The sequence below is a fragment of the Gopherus evgoodei genome, chromosome 16, assembly GCF_007399415.2.
Source record: "Gopherus evgoodei ecotype Sinaloan lineage chromosome 16, rGopEvg1_v1.p, whole genome shotgun sequence".
Classification (NCBI taxonomy): Eukaryota; Metazoa; Chordata; order Testudines; family Testudinidae; genus Gopherus; species Gopherus evgoodei.
Genome location: NC_044337.1, coordinates 18,806,945 through 18,829,307, shown reverse-complemented (window position 1 = coordinate 18,829,307; position 22,363 = coordinate 18,806,945). Strand labels below are relative to the sequence as shown.

Below are 22,363 nucleotides of genomic sequence, written 5' to 3'. Positions count from 1 at the left end.
GCTGAGGTATTTTGCCATTCATTTCTACCAGGAGTTGGTGTTCCCCCATCAACTACCTTTGAAACTGGTTTGCAATGTGTCACAGAGACATAATATTCCTGGCGAAAGGAGCCACAGTCCTGTTCATGGCTAGGTATGTGTTCTCTTCCTCTGCATGTGCTGGTTTATGGTATGCATGCAGAGGTTCTGCAGGGGGATCCTTCCAAAGACTCTGACAAAACAGCTTTCAAGGCCCTGTGGTCTGCTAAATTTGAGGGTAGAAAGATTTTAAAATATTCAGCTTTAGCCTCTTGTTTACCCTAATGCTGGAACTTCTTCCACCAAGCTCCCAGAGGATGGCACTGAAACACCAGCAACTGCCAAGTTGAATGCACCCAGAAACCTGGTTATTTGCTATTACTCCCAGCAGCATTTGTGCAAGAAAAGCATCAGAATCTGAAAGAGGCACAATCGGTAGCGCTGATGAGGAACAAGAGCAAGGAATGGGAGTGGGCAAAAAGAGGGAGAAGGGAGAAACAGAGGTTGTTTGGGGAGGAGGGAGAGAGAGAGGGAGATATAAAGTGACACTAGCAAGATGCAGAAGGCCTAGAGAAGAGATAGGCAAAGTCACTGAACTATGGTGGGGGGCCACACCCACGCAAAGAGCCTAACGGTTTGCAATTTTTAAAAGCTTTTACTGCACACCATGAAATCTATGGCAATGCATTTACTCTTTCCTATCCCATGTAAAGGTATGAAAATCACCTTCTCTCCCCTTATGGTGTTTTATATATCTTTTGCAATACACAGCTATGTGAAATCCTCTACTGCTTCTTACAACTCAGACCCTTTGATGAATCTGAAAGCAATACTGTTCTGGAAGGCTTTTCATCTGCAGCTGGGACCTCATTCTGTAGGCTATCAAAGGCCCGGTAAGCGAATGCATAATATACCCATTCCAATGTGGTTTTAAACTAATTACACAGAGACAGCATCTGCTGTCATGGCCAAGCCAAGAGAGCTGACACTTATAAATCGGATCTATAGACAGTTGCTTCCTTTTGAAATAATCTGGAGAAAAATTCAGACATGCAAACGGTGCAGTGTTCCTTGTGGTGTCATCAAACTTCAAGGTATGGTACACACTGCAAACAGTAGGAGAGATTCACAGCCAGACAATAAAATCAGCAGCAATGGGTAATAATAATACATAATAATAACAATAATAATAATAATAATATATACACGTATTTATACCAACCGGTTCTCGTGTCAGGATCCCATTGCGCATCTCCTCCTGAGTGTTAAACATGACTGAACAGGAGAAAGCCATGCATGCCAAACGAGAAAATATGAGTGAGCCACCAGGATATAGAAGGAAATGAACACACGTGCTAACTGCCCAGCACCTGTTCAGGGGCCCACAGAGCTACTGATAAGCATTGCCCAATTCCACCAGGTCTCTGGTTTTTTAGCTGTTTGACCTTGGCATCCAATATCCCTTTGAAGCGGGCAGAGATGTGGTTCTTTAGATGCTGGGTTAGGATCCAATCCCGAAGCCCTTCAACTGGAGCCAATGGGGTAAGTTATGTGCAAGAGAATTGCTCGTGGGAGTGTGGTTTTGAAGAATCAGTCTCTTCCTTATTTATGCATTACAATAACAATTCGTGATGGATGCCATATGGCAATAAATGATTATAGGCTTGGATAGGTATAAAGCATAATTAGCTCTAATGGGAGTCACACACACATGCAAGGGCTGGAGTGCACACTCCAGAAGAAAAGATCTGTAACTCTTTTACTTTTTAAACTATATCCATCACTGAGAAGTGGTGGGAATTAATGCGGTCATCTGTCTGCATTTCACTGATATTAACCAGTGGGTAAGAGATAACGGGATGGAAACATCACACCAGATGATTTTTCTGTTTATTATGTTAATGTCCTTTCAGATCTGTGGGGTTCTACAAACTGTCCCAAAAGAAAGGCCAACATTTTTAAAAGTCGGCTCTTCAATTCCTGTTCAGCGACCTAAATAAGTGGCCTGAGATTTCAGACATTCTGAGAACCCATATCTTCCATTCACAGCCCCTGGAGAGTCTTTCCATTGCTTTCAACAACCTTTGGCTAAGCCCCCAGTGCCCAGTGTGTCTGGGATGTGCAGAAAGGCACTCAATCCATGGGGCTCTAGCTATCCACTTTAACAAAAGCAGGACTGGACCTTTAAAGAGACCCATCAAACTCATTTACATTTTTGACCTAAGTCAGGATTTCAATTTCCAGTCAAAGTGCACTAACTCCCTCCACTTACCAGTACCAGCATTCTGTTCCATCCATTTTACTGACATTGGCTGTGTTCTCAAAACCAGAGCATTGTTTTTATGAGTCATGTGTTTAACACTGGGGTATTCCATTGACAAATATCTTCTAGGTGCTGGGGGCTCTTTTCAAAAGAAAATGTAGCATAGGTACATAGCAAGAAAACGGCAACAGAGAGAGATGAAACACAGGGCTCCAAATAGCTTTGAAGTTCCTAGCAAAAAGAAACAAACCCCCAAACCGAAATTTTACACTGGCTATTCAGCCCTTAAAGTGAGTGGCTAATGTTCAATAGACTAAAAAAAAAAATCAGTAGAACAGATACAGATATTAATTAGTGATGTATTTTTGAAGTTAAGTCATGAGAATTTGCCCCTCCCCCTCGAGATGTTTAAGAGGCTGAAGCGCTGATTTTAAGCCCCTCTGCGATACATTCAAAATACAAGCCCGCTGTTTGGGGCGTGCGCTGCAGGAACAGTTATGGAAGCCGTTGCTCTCTCATGGACAGAATCAGAGTGTTCAGCACTTAGTGACAAAGAATGTGGCTTGAGAAAAGAAGGCAGTCTCTTTGTTTATTGGTTGGTTTTTAAGGTGGAAGTTTGATGTGTACTGCAGCAAAACTCTGCAGAGGAAGTTCCAGGAGGCCCACACAGCCTGAGCAGGCTGGCTCTGTGTGTGAGGAAGGAAGGAGATGCTGGGTATATACAGTGGGTCAGTTCCTCCCCTAGTGCAAAGCAGTGCAGCTCTAATTCAGAGATTCTCAAACTGGGGGTTGGGACCCCTCAGGGAGTTGTGAGATTATTACATGGGGGGGGTGGTCGCGAACTGTCAGCCTCCACTCCAAACCCCACGTCACCTCCAACATTTATAATAGCATTAAATATTTTTAATTTATAATGGGGAGGGGTGTCACACTCAGAATCTTGCTGTGTGAAAGGGGTCACCAGGACAAAAGTTTGAGAACCACTGCTCTAATTACTCTGGTGATGCTGAGGATCTGGCCCTGTGTGTACTTTTTTCTTCCCAAATCCCACTGATTTCCACAGAGCTCATTACTTGCTTGTTCAGACCTGAGATTCATTCAGGAGCTTTCTGTTCTTTGAAGGGCCCTGTTCATGCTAATCATTCCACAATGAGACCTACAAACATAGTTTATGGACCCTCGGATACTGTTCCATATTTCCATAAAATGCAGTCACTCTACAGTAGATTTCATCTTTCCAAGACATGCAGCTACATCTCAGCTCCCAACACCCCTAGGGCAAATATTGTAGATCAGTGGTTCTCAACCACGGGACCCCTGGGGGCTGCAAGGAAATTTCAAGTGGTCTGCCAGAGAGCAGGGTCAGCGGTGGACTTACTGGGCCCCAGGGCAGAAAGCCGAAGCCCGAGCCCTTCGCCACCCCAGGTGGGGCTGAAGTTGTAGCCTGAGCAACAAAGCTTCAAGGAGCCCCCTGTGCTGTGGTTGCCCAGCTTGCTACCCCCTAATGCCGGCCCTGGTTTTTAAGCTCCTGGATATGCAGAAAAATAGTTGCAGCACAGGCAGGCTAAGGAATTTTTATAGCATGTTGGGGGCTTCAGGAAGAAAAAAGGTCGAGAATCCCTGTTGTAGATGTTTGTTCGTCAACTATCTGTGCTTTCCTTCTTTCCTCACTTCCTTGGTTTCTCTGTTGTAGAATGTAGGTATCATGAATTATTTAACTGACAGAGATTCTTCTTCCCTTTATAACTTTAACAGTGTCTCTAGGCCAAGTTCTAGTTCACACAGGCTTAGAGAATATGTGCAGGGTTTGAAATCTTTCTTCTTCAGTGGGTTTTCTCCATTTCTCCAAGACTAATGGAGGTGGTGTGGAAGGGGGATACTTCTGCTAGGAGACTGTACTGAAGACAGACTCATGATGCCCTGGACTCAGCAAAAATATCGGGACATGAAACTGAAGGATCTAACTCCAATGGGTTGGCTTATTTCTCTATTATGTGCCTGCCTTATGTTCCCTTAGAGTTGGTTGAAATACAGAATATAATTCAGACATTTTTGATGGAAAAACTTCCCATTTTTTCACTGGAAAACTTCCTTGTAAAACAAAAAAAACCCTCTGTCCAAGTCTCGTATTCTTGTAGACCCGATCACTGTGGTATGTAAGTGCTGATCTCGACTATAGTTAGTAGGCTTTGGTAGCACAGTGGTGACTGGTTGTGATTCAGAAGAGTGGCCAGTTCCAGCGGCTAGATTTAGCTATCGCACTAAAGGAGCTACCAGCTCCTGTCAGAGGCTCTGATCCAGCAAGGTCCTTAAGCGAATGCCTAGTGTTAAGCACAGGAGTAATCTCATTGGCTGTTCACATACTGCGCATGTGCTTACAGCCTTGCTGAATTGGGGCCTGCACCCCGTTACCTTCCCCGAAGAGGGTCATATAAATGTGCCTCCAATATATTTTAGTCAGTGTTCCACCTTAATTTTTTTTAAAAGGTGTCCTAGGATGGTTATTAGTCCAACATGCAGAGTGCAAACAGTTTGGCCATAACCAAAGCGGACGTGGCTGACGTGCTCAGATTCAGACTGTAGGGCCAAGGTTAGCCACTTACCAAGGAACCCCGCTTGTACTGACTATACCATGTGGAAGGCTGCTCTTTGGGCCAACGAGCCATTTTGCTCTGTAAAATATGAGACGGATTAAAGACCAACAGAAAGTGGTAGGGTGCCTCTTACCAGTTTACCGCGCTTGAATTCACTGAACCAGGAGCCCGGGGTTTCCTTTGGCCAAGAAGTAATTCTAGCCTAAATTGTGGGTGGGAAAGTGGAAGAGAGAAACAAAGAAAGAAAGAAAAGGTTACATTCAATTGCACATCCTGGGTCTGTCTGTCTCATTGAAACTGTCCAACTTTGTTTAACACACAGTTTCTTAAACTTTATACACTGGTAATAAAAACAGTCTGCTGAACCCAAGGGTCCTGCCAGCTTCTAAATTAGGACATTCCACCACTGCACAGAGGTATAAACTGCCTTGGTACCACCTTTCATTGCTAAGAGGTTAATGATCTGTAACCTCTAGATATCTGCTGATGGAAAACTGGCATCACATTTTGCAGATGGATGGCAAAAAAAAAAAAAAGAGAGAGAGAAAAGTATTAGTGGTAAATGATCCATTTATCTACATGGGGATTGGTGGGGGGCAAGGATGGAAAAGCAGCACTGAGAATGGAGAAGGCTGATGTCAGTCCAATGTCAAATCCAGATGTGCTGGAGCAAGGAGAGGCTAGGCTAGGAGAATTAATAAAACACCAGCATCTGCTTTGTGTGTTTGAGCACCAGTAACATACTGTCAATGGAATGTGTAGTCCTTGGCAGGCAATGAACCAGAATACATGGTGGAGTCCCAACTGAACAGTCTGTAATGAACCAGATTGTGACCTTGATAAGGAGAGGAGTTGCCAAACCATCCTTCCCGGAGGACCCTTTATAGCTGTGAATTTGAATATTCTCTTTTCAGTCAGAACAAGGGATGTGTTTAATGGGGGAGCAGGCAGGGACAGAGTTTAGTTAATATCCCCTCATTATTCCACCAGCTTCCTCACTGTTCCTTTCACTCTCTCCAAGAACAATGACTGAATTAGATGTAGGTGCCTTGGGATTATTCTTTCCTTCACTGGAGGAGAACCATAACATCAAACGGCACATTTTTGCCATGCTGTGGATGCACCGAGATGGGATACATTTTTCAGTCCATGCAGCGGCCCATAACAAAATATCCACAAATATCTATGCAAGTAATTAATATAATAGGCTGGATTCTCCTCTCACTTATGCCAGTGTATGTGATAGAAGAATCAGTTCCACTGGGAATACTGCAATAGCTTGCAAAGTCAACACCGTAAAGATTTTAATACTCAGATTTTGATAGTTTAATAATCAATGACTGGAGGAGAACAACGGTGGTCTAACACCAAAGAGAAGAAATGTATCTTCTGTTTAAACAATCCCCAACAGAACCCCTCGGAAATTCTGCGCTGCATATCACTTGTTCCATGTTGACGTATATTTCTAGGGATTGAAATTATCTCAGCAAGTGAACAGCTTATATCAGGGTGCACAGGAGCAATTAATCTTTCTTGTCTATACCCTAACCTAGCATGTGAAGACCTTCTTGATGGTACTGAGAGGATCCTTGACAGCCACCTTGGAAGAGATCACATTTACCTAGTGGAGAAACTAAATTTAAGAGTAGGTCTTTACACCTGATGATCAGCCCCATAATATAAAGCGGATGGATATGGGGCAATGAGGTGTACTTTACTGAAACTGAAAGACACTTAGAGAACTTGGCATGGTCAACTGGATGTGACTGGCTGAGTTATGACTGGGGGATCCTTGGAAACATGAGGATGGGAGAGCACATCATTGCCCATTAACTAAACTGATTCACACCTGGTCTGCATACCAACTGAATGCCATGAACTCTCCTGATCCTAGGCATGGTAGTTTGGAACACCCAAGTACATGAGTAACAGGAGAAATTACAGCAGAACAACATTTCTCCACTATGTCAGAAGACTTCGTCAAAGTAGAAGAGGAACCAGCAGTGCTGAGGGACAAAACCATCAGAGTAGCAGTCACTGCTGAATTGGGGATAAAAAGAGTAGATTAAATAAACCTCATGGTGAACTACGGTAGAGACAATGATGGAGAAGTTTGCCTTTGTAAAGCAATGCAAAAAAAAGTAAGGTATCAGCTTTCATCATACTTCAGAGACCATCAAAACCTTGCCCTAAAACAGCGTAAAAATTGCTTACTCTTTCAGTGAAATGCGCTCAGTAAACGTAATCCAAAACCAATCTTGAATCTGACATTAACAAACACATTTGATCTTTGCTTTTTACTTTTCATTGTTGAGTTTATCTGATCAAGGTGACTGGCTATGAATATGCACAACAGGAAACACTCCATTACCAGCTTCAGAGGAAAAATATACAGTTTGTGGGAACTTACTCCTTCAGATTTCTTATCAGGGAAGATACAGGTCTCTCCACCAGCTGTGAAGTTACAGTAAACTTTGAAAGAGTCCCTTGAACATCCTTGATTAGGATCAACCCAGTATTCACCTGGAAGTTGGAGGAAAACGGATTAGCCTATATGAAGTTAAGAATGTAACAGAACTTCCAGAACTTCCTCAGGATCAAACCCAACCATTTCCATCCCTGGGATAAGATTACATTACTTGTATGTGACCAGCCAACACATGTTTCTCCTTATATAGTAACACAGACCTGGATATAACAAGGCTTCACAATCAACATGCAAAGTGCAGTATGTAGAACAGTGCATAAATTCAGAACTGGAACACTACTACGGTGATCCTACTGCAGCCTTATCCGCACCAGGGAAATTTCCAAATAAATGCTTCATTAATTCCAATGCCTATTAGTGGCTGTTGGAACAGGTGGTAGCCATAGTGTAGACAAGGCTCCAGTGGCCAGACCCACAATCTGACCCTCAGTATATATCTATACAATACTTCATACTTGATATGTTGGATTTATAGTAGAGCTGGTTGGATATTTTCTGTCAAAGCTGTGTTTCAGTGGAAAAACTGGGTTTTTGACCAAACAACATTTTTCATGAAAAGTGTGTCTACTTCCTGTGGAAATTTTCAGTGTTTCATTGAAAAAATGGAAGGCCTGAAACACACCCATTTTTGACTTTTGGCCAAAAACGGAAGTATTTTGATTCAAAATGGCACTATGCTGCCTCATGGGAGTTGCCATTAGAATACGTTCTGCTCCCATTTTCCTCTATTGGCTAGGCTCTCTGGCCCAACTACACCTCCCAGGGTGCAACTGGGTGAGGGGCTCTTGTGACAAGCCCTTACTCTTCACCTCCTGTTTGCAGGAAAATACCAATTCTATGTTCCTACCAGCACTAAGTGGTACCAACAGGATTGTGCAGATTTATGAACTCTGCTGGGCTTTCTTTCTTCCCCCAGCCCTGTTCACAGCCTCAAGCACCTACCATCTGGGAAGTCAGGGTGGCAAAGCTGCAAATCCTTGCAGGTACGAGCTGGGTTGTGCTGAGTGCCCAAAGGATGCTTCATTTGCTCAATTTCCAGTTTCAAAGAATTCAAGGAGCCAAAGATCTCCTCCATGCCATCTGCATAATCCATGTAGTTGTCAGTGTTTCCCTCATCAACCAGTTGGCTTGCATCAATGTTTCGCCTGCTCCTCTTGGAGGACTGGATAGGCAGGGGCTGGATCACTTCCCCGGGAGGACCCTTGGTGCAAGGGAAGAACTTGAAACGTTAGCTTCGCAGGGGAAAGGTGAAAGAAACAGAAGGGACAGCCACAGGAGTGAACATGCTGCACTTGTGACAGGAAGATTCACCGCCACAGGACACGCACACACAGGAGGTCGCCAAGGTCCATTATGGTACTAATGGAAATCCTCAGTCACCAGTGAATTTTACAGGGCTCAGGCATTCAACCTGTGTAGTAGGAGAGAGTCTGCACAAGGCATACAGACTGCTGGGAAAGTCTTTTGGTGCTAAAAATATCCACCCTGGTTGGAAAGTCTTTCAAGAAAGATGCTCCACCTTCAGCCTGTGGGTTGATCCTTTCCACGCACACCTTTCTTTTTTTTGTTCAGCCTTCTTGCCTCATCTCCCTCTCTGGTATTTCTAAGGCACCTATCTCCTCGGTATGGACCCACTGCGTGTTGCCTCTTTATCAAGAACTGGGGTTCTCAGGGGTATGTCACACACTAACTCTAGCTGTCACTTCGCCATAGGCTTCACCACAATGGGTTATACTTACAGGAGGTCCTGGTGGGCCTGGATGGCCAGATTCACCCTTTGGACCCGTTGGACCCTGAGTGCAAAAAACAGAAACAAGTGTGAGTGGCTCACTTATAAATACCAGCTGTCACAAATTCTCCATGCATGTCTTTCTTTCTTTAAATTCCTTTCTGCTCTCTCCCTCAGCCTCCAGCTGCCCCAAGCACACCTGGTGCTAACTAGGGCTTGTCAAAATATTTGGGGGTGGGGGGGATGAAAAATAGATTTTTAACCAACATGAATATTTTTGCAGAATATTTTCATTTCAGCAGAAATTTTCTGATATTTTGCTGAAAAAACAAGCTGAAAAACTTTTACTGAAAAAGTTTCTGGCAAAATGTCCACATTTTGGTTAGGATTTATGTAAAAATTTTGCCCCTCACACCATCCCCAAACATGAACATTTTAAACCAAAAAGGTTTTTAGAAATTGAAACAGAAATTTTAGGTTTTTGTTTGTGTAATGAATAAACTGAATTTTGTCTATAGAACATACTGATAAACACATTTTCTAAAATTTCCCCATTAAAAGTAACTTGCATTTTTCAACAAGCTATAGTTCTATCTTCACAGAGGAGAAAACGGTGACATTAAACTAGTGTAACTGGGTATTTTCCACCCGTTTCTTCACTCTGTGTCACACCTACCACTCTTCCATTTTTCCCTCCCTCTCTCACTCTCCATTTTTAAAGTCTCCATCTTTACAGCAATAGGCTTATTGCTTACTTTCCACTGTTTTAATATTTCTGATCTTTTCAACAGTGATGTGGCAGAAAGTACAATGGGCATAAAAGAAATATTTCCAATTATATTTTTTCATTTTAAACAGCCTGAAAGGACTGTATTCGCTAAAATAATCTTTAGCTAATTGCCTTGACTCTACTGTTTTATAATGGTGATAGTAGGTTATGCACCTAATAAAGATTCCTCTGCCTTTTAATTTTGTATGGTTTATACTTACTGATGACCCTTTAGCACCCTTTGGACCAGGGGGACCCTGAACGGAGGAAAGAGAAAAATATATCATTAGCATTGGGCAAAAAATGTGAAATCATTTCATAATCATTTGAATTTTTCAATAAATTCACTTCAGCCATGTTTGTGCCCGTTTTTTCATTTTCTGAGGACATTTGAAGAGTTTGACTTTACTTGCTTATTAGTGAACATCAGAAATGTATTATTAATAATAACAAAGCAATTCAAAGTGCTACACAAATATTGATGAACTTAGCTGCGGAATAACCCGCGGAGGTGTGTAGCACACGATTATCCATATTTCACGGAAGCTGAGGTACAAAGCATTTACATGACTTGTCAATGGTCGCACATTGCATCAGCGGCAGAGCCAGATTGTTTGACTCGCAGTTCTGTGCTTTTGCCACTTGACCAAATGGCTTTTCAATTTCAACTACATACCGGTAATCCTGGTGGACCTGGAGGTCCAATTGGACCAGAAGGACCAGTGATACCCTAAAAAGTAAAGGCAAAATAAAGTTTATTTCAATGTATTCATGTGGGTCATCATCTATGTACCATAAGCTCAGATTTCAGATTTGGGTGCTTAGTGACTGATGACTAAGTATGGAATAAAGCCACCATCCTGCAGGCTTATCCATGGAGGTGTGAGGGTCTACACAAAGAGATCAATGTACCGTCCCAGGGCCTGAATCTTTAAAAGAGCCACTTCATTTCCAGGTCTCACTTTTTTCCATTAGAGATAGGCCCAAGTTGCCCACTTCCCTGACCTTTCAGAGCACAGGGATTCAGCGTCTCTTTAGAAGGACAGGTCCAAATCCCTAAGACCAAAACCAATTTTGGATCTGGATCAGAACTTCCCTTCAATTGAATTCCCTTAAGCTGAATAACTTCCAGCTGGTGCCCATCACTAGCTTCTATAGTATGGTATATTTGTGTAGGAAATGTCATTAAAGAGTTAGCAAAAGTACCCTGTGTCATGCTGAGATGATGCCTCTGACCAGAAAAGGCCAACTCTACTATTAAAAAGCCATCTGATGAAAGGAACAAGGTTTTAATCCTTTAAGCCCAGTATGAAGCTCAGCATTGCTTCCCAGGCACATTTAAGGAAAGTCTCACGAATGACTCCGAAGTGCCCCTAAAAACACCTACCTGCTCTCCTTTAGGTCCGGATGAACCCTGGGGTCCTGGGAGACCTCTGTCACCCTTTTCTCCCTGCTCACCAGGGGGCCCAATGAGGCCAATTAAACCTGGATGACCCTAGAGAAAATAAATAGCAGAGTTTAATTAAGATCAGCTGTGTCATACTCTGGAAGGTGTTGAGTGTGAGAAACTCCTACAGGAGAGCCCATCTATAAAAGGAAGAAACTAAACAAGTGGAAGAAAAGTGTTTGTACCTTTCAGGAATCTGGGGATGAGCAGGCACAAGGAAAGTGTTTGTAGCTGAGCATGAAAAGCGGCCAAAAATGCCCACAACTCCTAATGTAATGAAAAACACTAGCTTTTTGCTAAAGGAATACTGCAAATATGATAACAGAAGGGGCAATGCTGTACTCTGGAGTCTGTTCTTTTCATAAACTGGCATATGTGACGTTAATTTCTAGTTACTGCTCTTTCTTTGCCTCTTGCTAATTGCATGCGCTACACAGCCATGATAACTAGAGATTGCATAGGGACATAAGCATAACAGAATGGATCAGTTTAGTTTCCTGCGTAACATATCTATGCCAGGTAAATTCTAGGAAAGTGTTAAACATTAGCCATGGATTCCAATGTGTAATGCTACACACTGAACTGTGGGGAGAAATTTCTTCCTGACTCACTTACAGGGCTTCCTGGTCAATGAACCCATCTGATATTCAACATATATACCCTGAAGATTCATAACTGAGGTAGCTGTCATGATCAACACCTCTTGTATGCTTGAGGCCTACTCTAAGGAACTGCCTAACACTATTATATCCTGATGTTGTGATATCCTCAACAGTCCCTCTTTCTGTTTTAGCACGTCCTGTGGTGAAAACAGTGAATTCTGGACCAATGCGGAATCTTACTGTGTACTATGCATAGAGGGATACATTTATTCCCATGCAGAGAGACTGCACAAGGCCTATGCACCACTTCAGTCTCATTTAAGACCTCAAAATAGGGTTTATATTGGACGTAAGCAGTGCAGAGACCTTGTGAAACTTACTTCCCAGGGGTGGATTTTACCCCAAAAGCTACAGAATCTTATAATATACACGTCATCATCATATCATCATAGCATCACTACTGACATCTATTATGTTCTGTCCTGAGAGTTGGGAGTGGGAAGGGGGGGAATCAGTGACTTTGAAAATAAAAGTATCTGAACATGTTTTATGTCGCAGTCTCACCTTTTCACCTTTAGGACCTGAATCTCCCTTAAGACCAGGTAAACCAGGTGGGCCCTTAAAAAAAATAAATGAAAGAAGAGGAAACTCAGATAAAAATAATATATGCCAAATGCAAAATTCTGTATATAAGTAACCAAACAACTGGGACTATAAAGACATACCAGTGGGCCTGGAGGACCATCGGGGCCTGGGGAACCAGGGAGCCCTTGTTCACCCTGTAAAACAATGAAATCCACTCAGATTAGGCATTCATAGTAGAGGTTGTCTAGTGGTGAAATTCTAGATCTGAGCACCTCAAACTTTACCCCTCCATATGTGAACTCTGTGGCTTGGGCCCATCTCTAGAAAAAAGGATTCATTCTATAACCATTATTAAATGTATATATTTTAACCTTAATTAACTTTAATTTTAACACCTAATTAGAAATGCTCCAGGAGCAGGCACATGGTCTGGGCCTGATGCAAAGGCCACTGACGTCAGGAGTCTTTCTAGCAACTTTAAGGAGCTTTGGATTCAGTCTTCTGAAATTAAAATAAACAAACAAAAAAGCAAACTACAAGGCCCAATCCTGAAGTCCTCATTTACTCCTGACTAAGTGGCAATGAAAGTTTTGCCCAAGTGCACCAAAGAAACTAAAGTTAATAGGACTTTGGCTCCCATGTGCCTAAGTCTCTTTTGAAAATGGGACGTAGGCATTTTGGAAAATTTTACCCTAGAGCTTCTTCAACCTTTAATAAAAAATGAAAGCCAAACGCACACAATTACCCTTGACTTCCTTGTTCTACCATAAGTAAAATAAATACCAACTCATCCCATCCTTCCCACCCCAAAACTCAGCCAAAAGCCATGGAAAAGAACAGATATTCCATCATGCTATAAAAGTCAGCAGACTTGGCCTTTATTGGATCACTGGGGGTGGGGGTAGGGGAGTGAATTCTAGAGCCAGGGCCCCTCTGCTAAAATCACTGAGCCACCAGACATCAGGCATTCAAGTCTGGAGACTGTTCACTTCTGTGGCCCAGCTACACTGGTGCCTGGGGCAAAAGGCATCCCCTAAGAGAGATGATTTACTGTAAGGCCTGGTCATTATTGCTGTTCAAAAGCTTGCTGGGGCTACCCTCAGTTTTTAAATACTCACCACTGGGCCAGGAATTCCTCGAAGGCCATCGGGACCAGGTTTCCCTGGAGCTCCCTGGGGACCAACAGGACCTGTCTTCCCAGGAGGTCCTTCCAGACCAGATTCACCCTGGTGGTAAGCGACAAAGTGATTCAGTTTTCAATTGCTCTTTAAATAGTTGAATTACAGTTGATCAGAGCTAGTGTGATGCATGCAACTCCGTCCCTATTTTATACCTTCCGGCCACACACCATCCTGCTCTCTACTGCACCCACTGAAAGCCAAATCCTGGAGTTGCAGTACTCTTCCATTTCCACCTGTTTACTGACTACCTGCAGTAGTACTGCTTAGACTGTATGCTCTACCATCTTTTTGTTCAGCGTTTGTACAGCACCTAGCACAATAGTGTGTGACTAGGGCTCCTGGATGCCACCACAACATACATCATAACTAATAACAATAATAATAATAAAGTAACTTACAATACCATTTGCAACACTATTCTAATTTTGGCTCAACATTGTTATTGAGATAATCACTGTTTGAGAATATCATGTTTGCTTTATGATATTATAGAGTCCTGTATACACGGTGCTATTGGCAAAACAGTAAATGACACTTTGGATAGCAAAAACATATCCCAAAGCCCTTTACAAATCCATAAATATCCAGTGGAATTTGTTAAATGGCAAAACAAGCACTTAGCAGATAAGTCTTAATTTGAAGTTGATGGCCCCAAATTCCAGGTTTGATGGTTTGTTGAAATACAAAGTGAAACGACATTCTGTTCTTCCTACACAAGATTTTATGAGATGTTGCATACAAAGGGCTGCAGAGGGCACAGCTGAAAACCCTGATTTTATCAATATATGTTTATTCCTTACCTTGGCTCCTTTCTCTCCCTGTCTTCCTTCAGGACCTGCTGGACCAGGAGGACCCTAGTGAGAACATGAAACAGAAGCAATAGCATCTTAGACCACAGTTCATCTGGAATGGCTGTGGTGGTATTTACAGAGATACTGTAAACAAGAAGGAAATAATATGAAGGTGGCTATCTGCCAATGGCCTTAAAAATTAACACCCTTATAAATTAACCTTCTACCCTTCTCAGATGAACATTTGGCAGAGAAATCCTGAAATAGGATGGGAGAGCGAAATGTTTTATCTCATTTTATTTTGGATACCAATAACCTGATCTAAAGCTCATCGAATTCAATAGGCACCTTTCCATTAACTTCCATCAGCTTTGGATTGGGCTCAACCGTCACCAACAAACTACTGCATTTCAGTATGTGAATTTTCTCACGTTTTGTTCTTAGTTTCAGAAGATAAATTATTCTGAGTTACTGATTCTGTTTTTGGGGGTACACACATGTGAGCACCCCCCAAGAGATGCACATGCATACATTTTTGGGAGAGCTGGTGCCAAATTCCACTGTCTTGTGCACTCCAAGAGCAGTGAACTCTGCCTGTTGGTGTTTGCAGGATCAATCCATAAACAGGCAGGCAAATGCAGATCAAGATATTTCCTTAACAATTGTTTTCAGCATATATTACTTTTACTGACCATTTTGCACACAGGCCATAACCCCAGCTGGTTTAAATAGGCACAGCTCCACTGACTTCTGCCTATTTGCACCAGTGCAAGCTCTGGCCTCAAATTTCTATACATCAATATGACAATATTGCAAGATTGATACTGAAGTGACAAATGTTGCCATGCAAAGCAGATATTTACCATTTGATCAGAACTTTAAGAACTTTACTGAGTGAACTGATTGGGTAAGGTCTGTTAGAATTAAAGCATAATAATGATACTCATTTCAGAAATCTCATTAAAATGTACATGAAACAACATTCTAACAAATTAACTTACCCTCTTCCCCGGGGGACCTGATGGGCCTGGTTCTCCAGTTGGGCCAGGAGATCCCTGGGTTAAAAGTGGAAGAAAACAGCTCATAACTGTAATATGACATGTAAAAGAAACAGACCAGGTATCTTACATGTGACCTGACTGATTCTAGTTTGCATTAGAATTAAGAATTAAGGAGAGGCAGACAATATGAGGTATGAGTGCTAATCAGAAAGCTGATATCTCATTTTACCCATCTTATGATGTAAGAACAAAAGGGTGACTTGAAATATAATAGGCATCTTAAAATGAATAAAAGGGAACACATAATATACTCAAGCTATAAAGTCCACTGCTGGGGTCCAGTAAATTACTGGACAGTTAGACTTAGAAGACAGGGAGAGATTTTCACAGCACAAATGGAAGTCAGGTACTTAGCTCCCAGTAGAAGTCAATAGGAGTTGGGTGCGTAACTATCATCTGTCCCTTTGAAAATTTCTCCCTACATTCCTACATTTCTAGTAATCTGGGCAAAGATTAGACCTAGGAACAAGGAGCAGCAGCAGGTGAATACCATACTCCTAATACCTAACAGACCTTGTATACCAGAATGTACTTACAGTCTGACCAGGTTCACCATCATCACCTTTGTCACCTGTGGGACCATCTTGACCCTAGGAGGAGGAAAATGAGTTTTATATACTAAGAATTGCCTTTCTCCAGTCCAGGGTTGAAAGCAGTTCATTCTGACTGCCTAACTGAGATCACTTCTGAATGGTTGGCACTTACAGCTGGGCCAGGTTCTCCAGGGGGGCCAGGATCACCAGGAAAACCAACTGGACCCTGCAAAAGGAAGGAGAAAAATATATCCCCAGGTCAACTGCGGTACAGTTACTGGAGAACTCTAAAGCAACATGTATCCGTTATTCCAGACACAACTGAAAGAGCTACTGTACACAGCAAAGACTTGAGACACATAGCTCTGACATGTTCAAAGTTCAGATTCCTAAAGCTGAAAGGATCCTGAGTTTTGGACCATGCTATCATACATGGAGATGAGCTGTGAAGTTCAGATCAGGATCCAAAATTTTGAAAAGTTCATGGATGTTAATATACAATGTTCGGGTTATCCCATTATAAACTTGGGGCAAGTAATAAGAACTTTTCCAAACTTTGAGACGGTTTGGAGCTGGAGGTTTTGTTTCGATTAATTAAGTGAGCACGATATAGATCTCAAGCTGGCCCTCTGTTAGAAAAGGACTGATTATTCTAGTATTAACTGGATATACTATAAACTAGGAGTATTCATCCTTAAAAATTCCAATGGAATTGGTTTGAACTTGGACACCCCTAGAAGGTATGGTTCATTTGACTGCTAAGCCATCTCAACTTTCCCAAGCATCTTTGGAACACGGCTTTCAAAAAGGAACCCTCCATTTAACACCTTTCTTATAAGATGGGCTACTTACAGGGCTACCTTTAGGTCCATCATCACCTGGTGGACCTTTAGGGCCAGGAGGACCAGCAGCACCAGAGGGACCTGCTTCTCCCTTTTCACCTCTTTCTCCTTTAGGACCCTGTAGGGAAAACAGGATTTTCCATTAGGTAGAGAAAAAGTTGGTATTTATGTATTTGTTTTATATGGTCAATTACACCTCTCAGGATACCTGGGCATTGTTTATTATAAATACCTCCTGCTCCAAATAATTAGATGGCCCCTGTGTTGTTCTTATTAAGGCGTGGAGAACTTTTATTTCACAACTGTTCTTTTTGGCCAGCCTGCTGTAAGCTGCAGCCAATCACAGTCTGTTCTGTCCCCTGCCGTCCACCACTCTTCCTTCCAAAATGGAGGATGAATTCAGTCTCTGCATCCTTACCTATCAATTACCATTATTCCACACAGCACTCTTCTGAAACCTCAATTTCCAACCCCTCAAGACAGACTCCGGGGAAAGACAGGCCTGAAAAACCTTAGACTTTCAGGGAGCACTGAGAGGAAGAATGAATTCCATTGTCCATTAGTCTTTATACATGTTTCAGAAAGGCTCCAGAGAGACAGGAAACCTTCTACATTCAGACGCATGATCCTAATTCTTTTAATATTTCTGCTAAGTCTGACCAGTTGCCCGAGAGGTTCATTGTAAAACAAAAACGACCTGCTTTGGCAAACAAAGGGGGTCTGCTGAGCTTTCAAGGCAATTCACACATGTGGGGCCAAACTCACCGTAATGAGAGGGACCATCATATTGTTTATCCTGCCTTGCAACTGCTCTAAGGCACGAATCCTGTTCAATTTCAGTTAAAACCATGATATGTATATTTTAAAATGTACCACTTACCGGGGGACCACCCTCTCCAGGAAGACCAGGCTCACCAGATTCACCAGGTTCACCCTACAGATCGGGGTGAGGGGGGAAATAACATGGTTATATATTGTTACTGATAGCATACCATAGTGGGCTGTGTAGAAAGTTCCTCTTCAACTGAAAGCAGGCACGCACGGTCCAGCAGTGAAAAAATTAGAGCTGGGCAGTAAATGGGTAAGTAAATTCCTGGAAACTGGTCACTTGTAGGGTTTTTTATCAAAAATTTCCAACCAGCTCTTGTGAAAATATTCTTTAGAATTAATACTCATAACCAGCCTGTATGGACCCATCACTGACTGTATTTTTACCCTGTCATGATACGTCTTAACCCTGACTGCACAGTGTTATCCGAAAGTACATTCAATCTCCATGACAATTACATACATGGATTCTCTAATGAGACCACCAGCAATAGTATTAATCAGTGCCCATTGCGATGGCAGTTTTTGGACACCTGTCCACTAGGAACTAGAGCGACCCCCATCAATATTTGTTTTGTAATCAGGCCAGTTATCAGATGGCAAAACTTTCAGTCACTACTGAGTGGGCTGGATTTGAAGAGGAGGTTTGGAACAACTGGTCTATATTTATTACCAATGGACAGAGCTTTCTACATCTCCTCTCCATTTTAAACAGTTGCTGGTAGCTTAATGGAAAACTTGCTGGTTAACAAGGCCCATGTGCAACATGAGTACCACAGCTCAAGTCGCAGGCCTGTTTCTATTGATGTCCGTGGCAAGCTTCCCACTGATTTCAATGGAAGTAGAATCAGGCCTGGCTCAGCATGCTTTACCTTCTCTCCTACAGCTCCAGGATTTCCTATTCCACCCGGAGGACCTTGTGGACCATCTGCTCCTGGTGGTCCGGATGGACCCCTGGGCCCAGGGGGACCTGGTGGGCCCTACAAGGAAGGAGAGGCATAAGTAGCTCGTGAGACAATAAACCTTTTGTAACAGATGCTGATATTAATGATGAAACTGCTAAGGAATTGGATCTCACTTACCATTTGTCCAACATCACCTGTTTCTCCCTTCTCACCTGGTGGTCCAGGCAAACCCTGTGTAAATATGATTATATGGGATATTTTTAGTGGGTTACATCACAAGAGCAACATAGGGATTTATAACCCCGAATATCGCACGTCATTGGAAATTACCTGCAAGCCCACTGGGCCTGGGGGACCAGGGAAACCTCTTGGACCTTCATCACCTTTCTGACCAAAGAGGCCTTGTTGTCCTCTTGGACCTGGCTCCCCATCAGCTCCCTAGGGAGAAAGGGATTAGCATTGTGTATTATAAATACGTATTATAGCTGGGCCCCCATCCCCATCTTCCATTGTTGTCAATGGCAAAGCTCCCACTTTTCTCAATGGGAGCAAGCTGGGTCAATCATTGATGATTAATAATTAATAGCAATAATACTCACAGCTGGACCTGGTTGACCAAGTGGACCTTGTGGTCCAGTAGGACCTGGTGGACCCTGTTTAGAAAAAAAGATGTTCAATGGGATGGTTAGCAATACGGACTAAAAAACTCCTGTAATTATCAAGTATGGAGCACACATTGTGCACAGTCTAGGAATGAACTCACTAAAATTCTAATTTCTATTCAACAAACAGAAGAGAAAGGGCCTAATTGGGCTCTCGCATGCACCAGTGTCAATTAGTTTAATGTCTATGGAATCACACTACTGCAATCTAGGCTGAGTGTGAACAGAATTACAACCTAACATAGTGCCAAGTATCAGGGGGTAGCTGGGTTAGTCTGTATCCCCAAAACAACGAGGAGCCCAGTGGCACCTTAAAGACTAACAGATTTATTTGGGCATAAGCTTTCATGGGTAAAACCCCCCACTTCTTCATATGCATCAGAAGAACTTTTACTATATAGTGCAAAACAATTAGGGGACAGAAATCTTTCTGGAAAGTGAGGAACAAAGTTATATATTACTGTGTAATGTAATGTGTGGCCAATAGTTATAACACTACTTCAAAACACTATATGAATAGAAAATTAAGGTAGCACTGGTAAATGCTCAAGGGACAGTAAATGCCAAATCTCAGGTTGCTCTGACAGTCTTATCTTTGCCCCCCAGTATATATGCACAACAATATGGTTTTAACTCTATGATCATATGATATTTCTCCCATAATATAAAGTAATGGCATCTAATTTTTTTTACAAGCTTAACTACTCGTGTGCCGCATCTTTTCCATGCCTGGAAATTTTAACTGATAGAGGAAAGTTCTGGAATGCTATGAACAATATGCAACTTCAGCTATAGGGGCTACTCCTGCTGTAGTAATGATGGGGCTGATTCTGCAATGTTAAAATAAGGGGGCATTATACGGGGCCCATTTAAATTTATTTCACTGGAAGACCCTCCATTGTATTTTTCTTTTTACAGTCCAATCTTCTTCTTTCTTGCCACTCTCTTATTTGGGGTTGGTGACATTTATAGCCTTCTTCCATAACACATGATCATATACCATGCTGTCGTGCAGATAGGTCTCTCTGAGGTTCACGGATATCCTGTCCCCCTTTGTCATCTTTCATCCCCAATCAATGCAAGCTCTTAGATCTCTGATAGACATTCCCATAGCAAAGTATTCTATCCTCCCTCAACTTCAGGCCGATTACAACCTCATTACATTTCCTGTCATGGAGTGTCCAATCATTTGACCACCTCAACATCTTCATTTCCATGGCGGAGAGCATACTGATTTCCTTTCTGGTAGCTGGCCAAGTCTCTGTTCTATACATTAATATGGGTCAAATTAGTTTTTTACACTCTACCTTTTAACCTTTACTTTTTCCTTTTCACATTACAGTATGTGTAAAAAAAGGGGGGGCAAATACAGAGGAAATTATAATTAAATACTTAGTTTTATATTTCCATCAAATAACAGAAAATAACTATCTTGCAGGGTCCCACCAGACTAGCTGCTGCCAAAGACATTGTCTAGGACACCACACCCACGTGGAGGACAACAGGGACTGTGAAATACAAAAAGGCTTATCTTTTTATGTAACAAAGCTCCAGCTTACCTGTTCACCTTTGTCACCCTTGCTTCCTTTCTGGCCTGGTTCTCCAATCTCACCCTGTTGGACACAAATGTGTACAAATCTGTCCAGAGCTCAGCGACTACTTGTGTATCTACATAGTCCAATGACATTTTCCCCTTCATTCTAGCATGTCTGCGGCCTGATCCCAGAGTAGCCAACTCCCATAAGAACTTCCCAGGGGAATTATGGGAAGGGAGGCAGGATTGCACCCCCAGGGTGCAATCTCTTTGTTGAAACCCTTTTTGAAATCTTTTCTCACCTGCTGATACATAGCAAAGGTATCATTATGCTAACTTTGTTGGTGGAGAAAGGGAAAGCGAGAGGCATATTTATGTGCTAACCATCTCTGAATATCCTGCTGTCCAAAGGGGCTTATTGCAGGTGTTGGGGAAATGTAATTAATTTTGGAAAAGATAGCAAACTGGAGCAATGCCAAGTAGAATAGGCTCACAGGAGAGTAACAGCCTGGAACTTAATTCATAGTTTTGTTGATGAGGAATAGAATCCAGCCAATTCCGTCTCAGCTGTACTGACTCTGCAGGGCTAACGGGACATAAAAAGCAGTAAAAATGCAATTATGTCACTAAATGGAGCAGATCTGGCTCCGAATACACAGAAGGAACAGGTCTGCCAAATGGGAAGGGGCCATTTTGCATGGGTGCTTCTTGAGTAGAAGTGTACTTAAGAGGAGATTTTTCTCACCTTATCCCCATCTTCGCCTGGCGGACCAACAGGACCTGCTGGGCCTGGGAGTCCAACTGGACCTTGAATACCATCACGACCGGCTGGGCCTTGAGGACCTTTTTCACCCTGGAGGTACCATGAACAGGCATGTTAAACAATGCTCTCTTCCATCCTTTGATTCAAGCACACAATCCCATTAACTTCACTGCTTATCATCAGGCAATAACCTTTACTTGTGTTTGCATGTATATAATTGAACCAGTATCTGGCAGACATTTTATAGGGTATCATAACATTCTATCTTGACTCTTCTATCCCATCTCTTTCTCTAAGTGATGAACAAAACTTATTCAACCATTTATTTCCAAGAGCCAAATCTTATTGATACCAATTCCTACTCTAATTAATGAAGAGTAAATGCTAGTTCTATATATGGAATAGATGGAATTCCTTCTTTCTTCAGTACCAGAGCCATTGACCTACTCTCTCCTGTGTTTTATGAACTACTGAAAAATACTTTCTGTGAATAGGCAACCACTGCCGGCTTCCTGCTTAAATATCTACTTTTTTGTATCCTTCAGACAGAGTCATCAATTGAATTCGCTTTTGTTTATATGAGCTGAAGAGCTGATGTTCTCCACTTCCCTAGCACAAAATTGAATTGTGTCTGAATCCTGCTGTAAATGACTAGATGCCAGATAAATTGCATATTGATCTCTCCAATAACACGTTATACATATACTTTGCAGCAGAGATGTTCATAAACCTGTTTCAAGAGGAAATTCTTGCCTCAGGACTAGCTGC

The 22,363-nt window shown here is 42.3% G+C and overlaps 1 protein-coding gene across 2 annotated transcripts in view; it reads right to left on the bottom strand.

Annotated features, from left to right (window-relative positions):
* COL5A1 (collagen type V alpha 1 chain) overlaps positions 1 to 22,363 on the bottom strand; it is a 243,899-nt gene that overhangs the window by 9,363 nt on the left and 212,173 nt on the right. The window contains exons 43-64 of one of the 2 annotated variants that reach the window (XM_030535663.1): positions 21,578 to 21,685; positions 20,858 to 20,911; positions 19,236 to 19,289; positions 18,967 to 19,074; positions 18,814 to 18,867; positions 18,604 to 18,711; positions 17,784 to 17,837; positions 16,914 to 17,021; positions 16,234 to 16,287; positions 16,065 to 16,118; positions 15,469 to 15,522; positions 14,477 to 14,530; positions 13,614 to 13,721; positions 12,636 to 12,689; positions 12,475 to 12,528; positions 11,249 to 11,356; positions 10,538 to 10,591; positions 10,083 to 10,118; positions 9,103 to 9,156; positions 8,306 to 8,564; positions 7,286 to 7,398; positions 4,885 to 4,953 (exon numbers count right to left, since the gene is read on the bottom strand). In XM_030535663.1, the coding sequence (XP_030391523.1) occupies positions 4,885 to 4,953; positions 7,286 to 7,398; positions 8,306 to 8,564; positions 9,103 to 9,156; positions 10,083 to 10,118; positions 10,538 to 10,591; positions 11,249 to 11,356; positions 12,475 to 12,528; positions 12,636 to 12,689; positions 13,614 to 13,721; positions 14,477 to 14,530; positions 15,469 to 15,522; positions 16,065 to 16,118; positions 16,234 to 16,287; positions 16,914 to 17,021; positions 17,784 to 17,837; positions 18,604 to 18,711; positions 18,814 to 18,867; positions 18,967 to 19,074; positions 19,236 to 19,289; positions 20,858 to 20,911; positions 21,578 to 21,685 (1,773 nt within the window). Of the gene's footprint in view, positions 1 to 4,884; positions 4,954 to 5,008; positions 5,078 to 7,285; positions 7,399 to 8,305; positions 8,565 to 9,102; positions 9,157 to 10,082; positions 10,119 to 10,537; positions 10,592 to 11,248; positions 11,357 to 12,474; positions 12,529 to 12,635; positions 12,690 to 13,613; positions 13,722 to 14,476; positions 14,531 to 15,468; positions 15,523 to 16,064; positions 16,119 to 16,233; positions 16,288 to 16,913; positions 17,022 to 17,783; positions 17,838 to 18,603; positions 18,712 to 18,813; positions 18,868 to 18,966; positions 19,075 to 19,235; positions 19,290 to 20,857; positions 20,912 to 21,577; positions 21,686 to 22,363 lie in introns of both variants that reach the window. The other variant, XM_030535661.1, reaches the window with a different exon arrangement.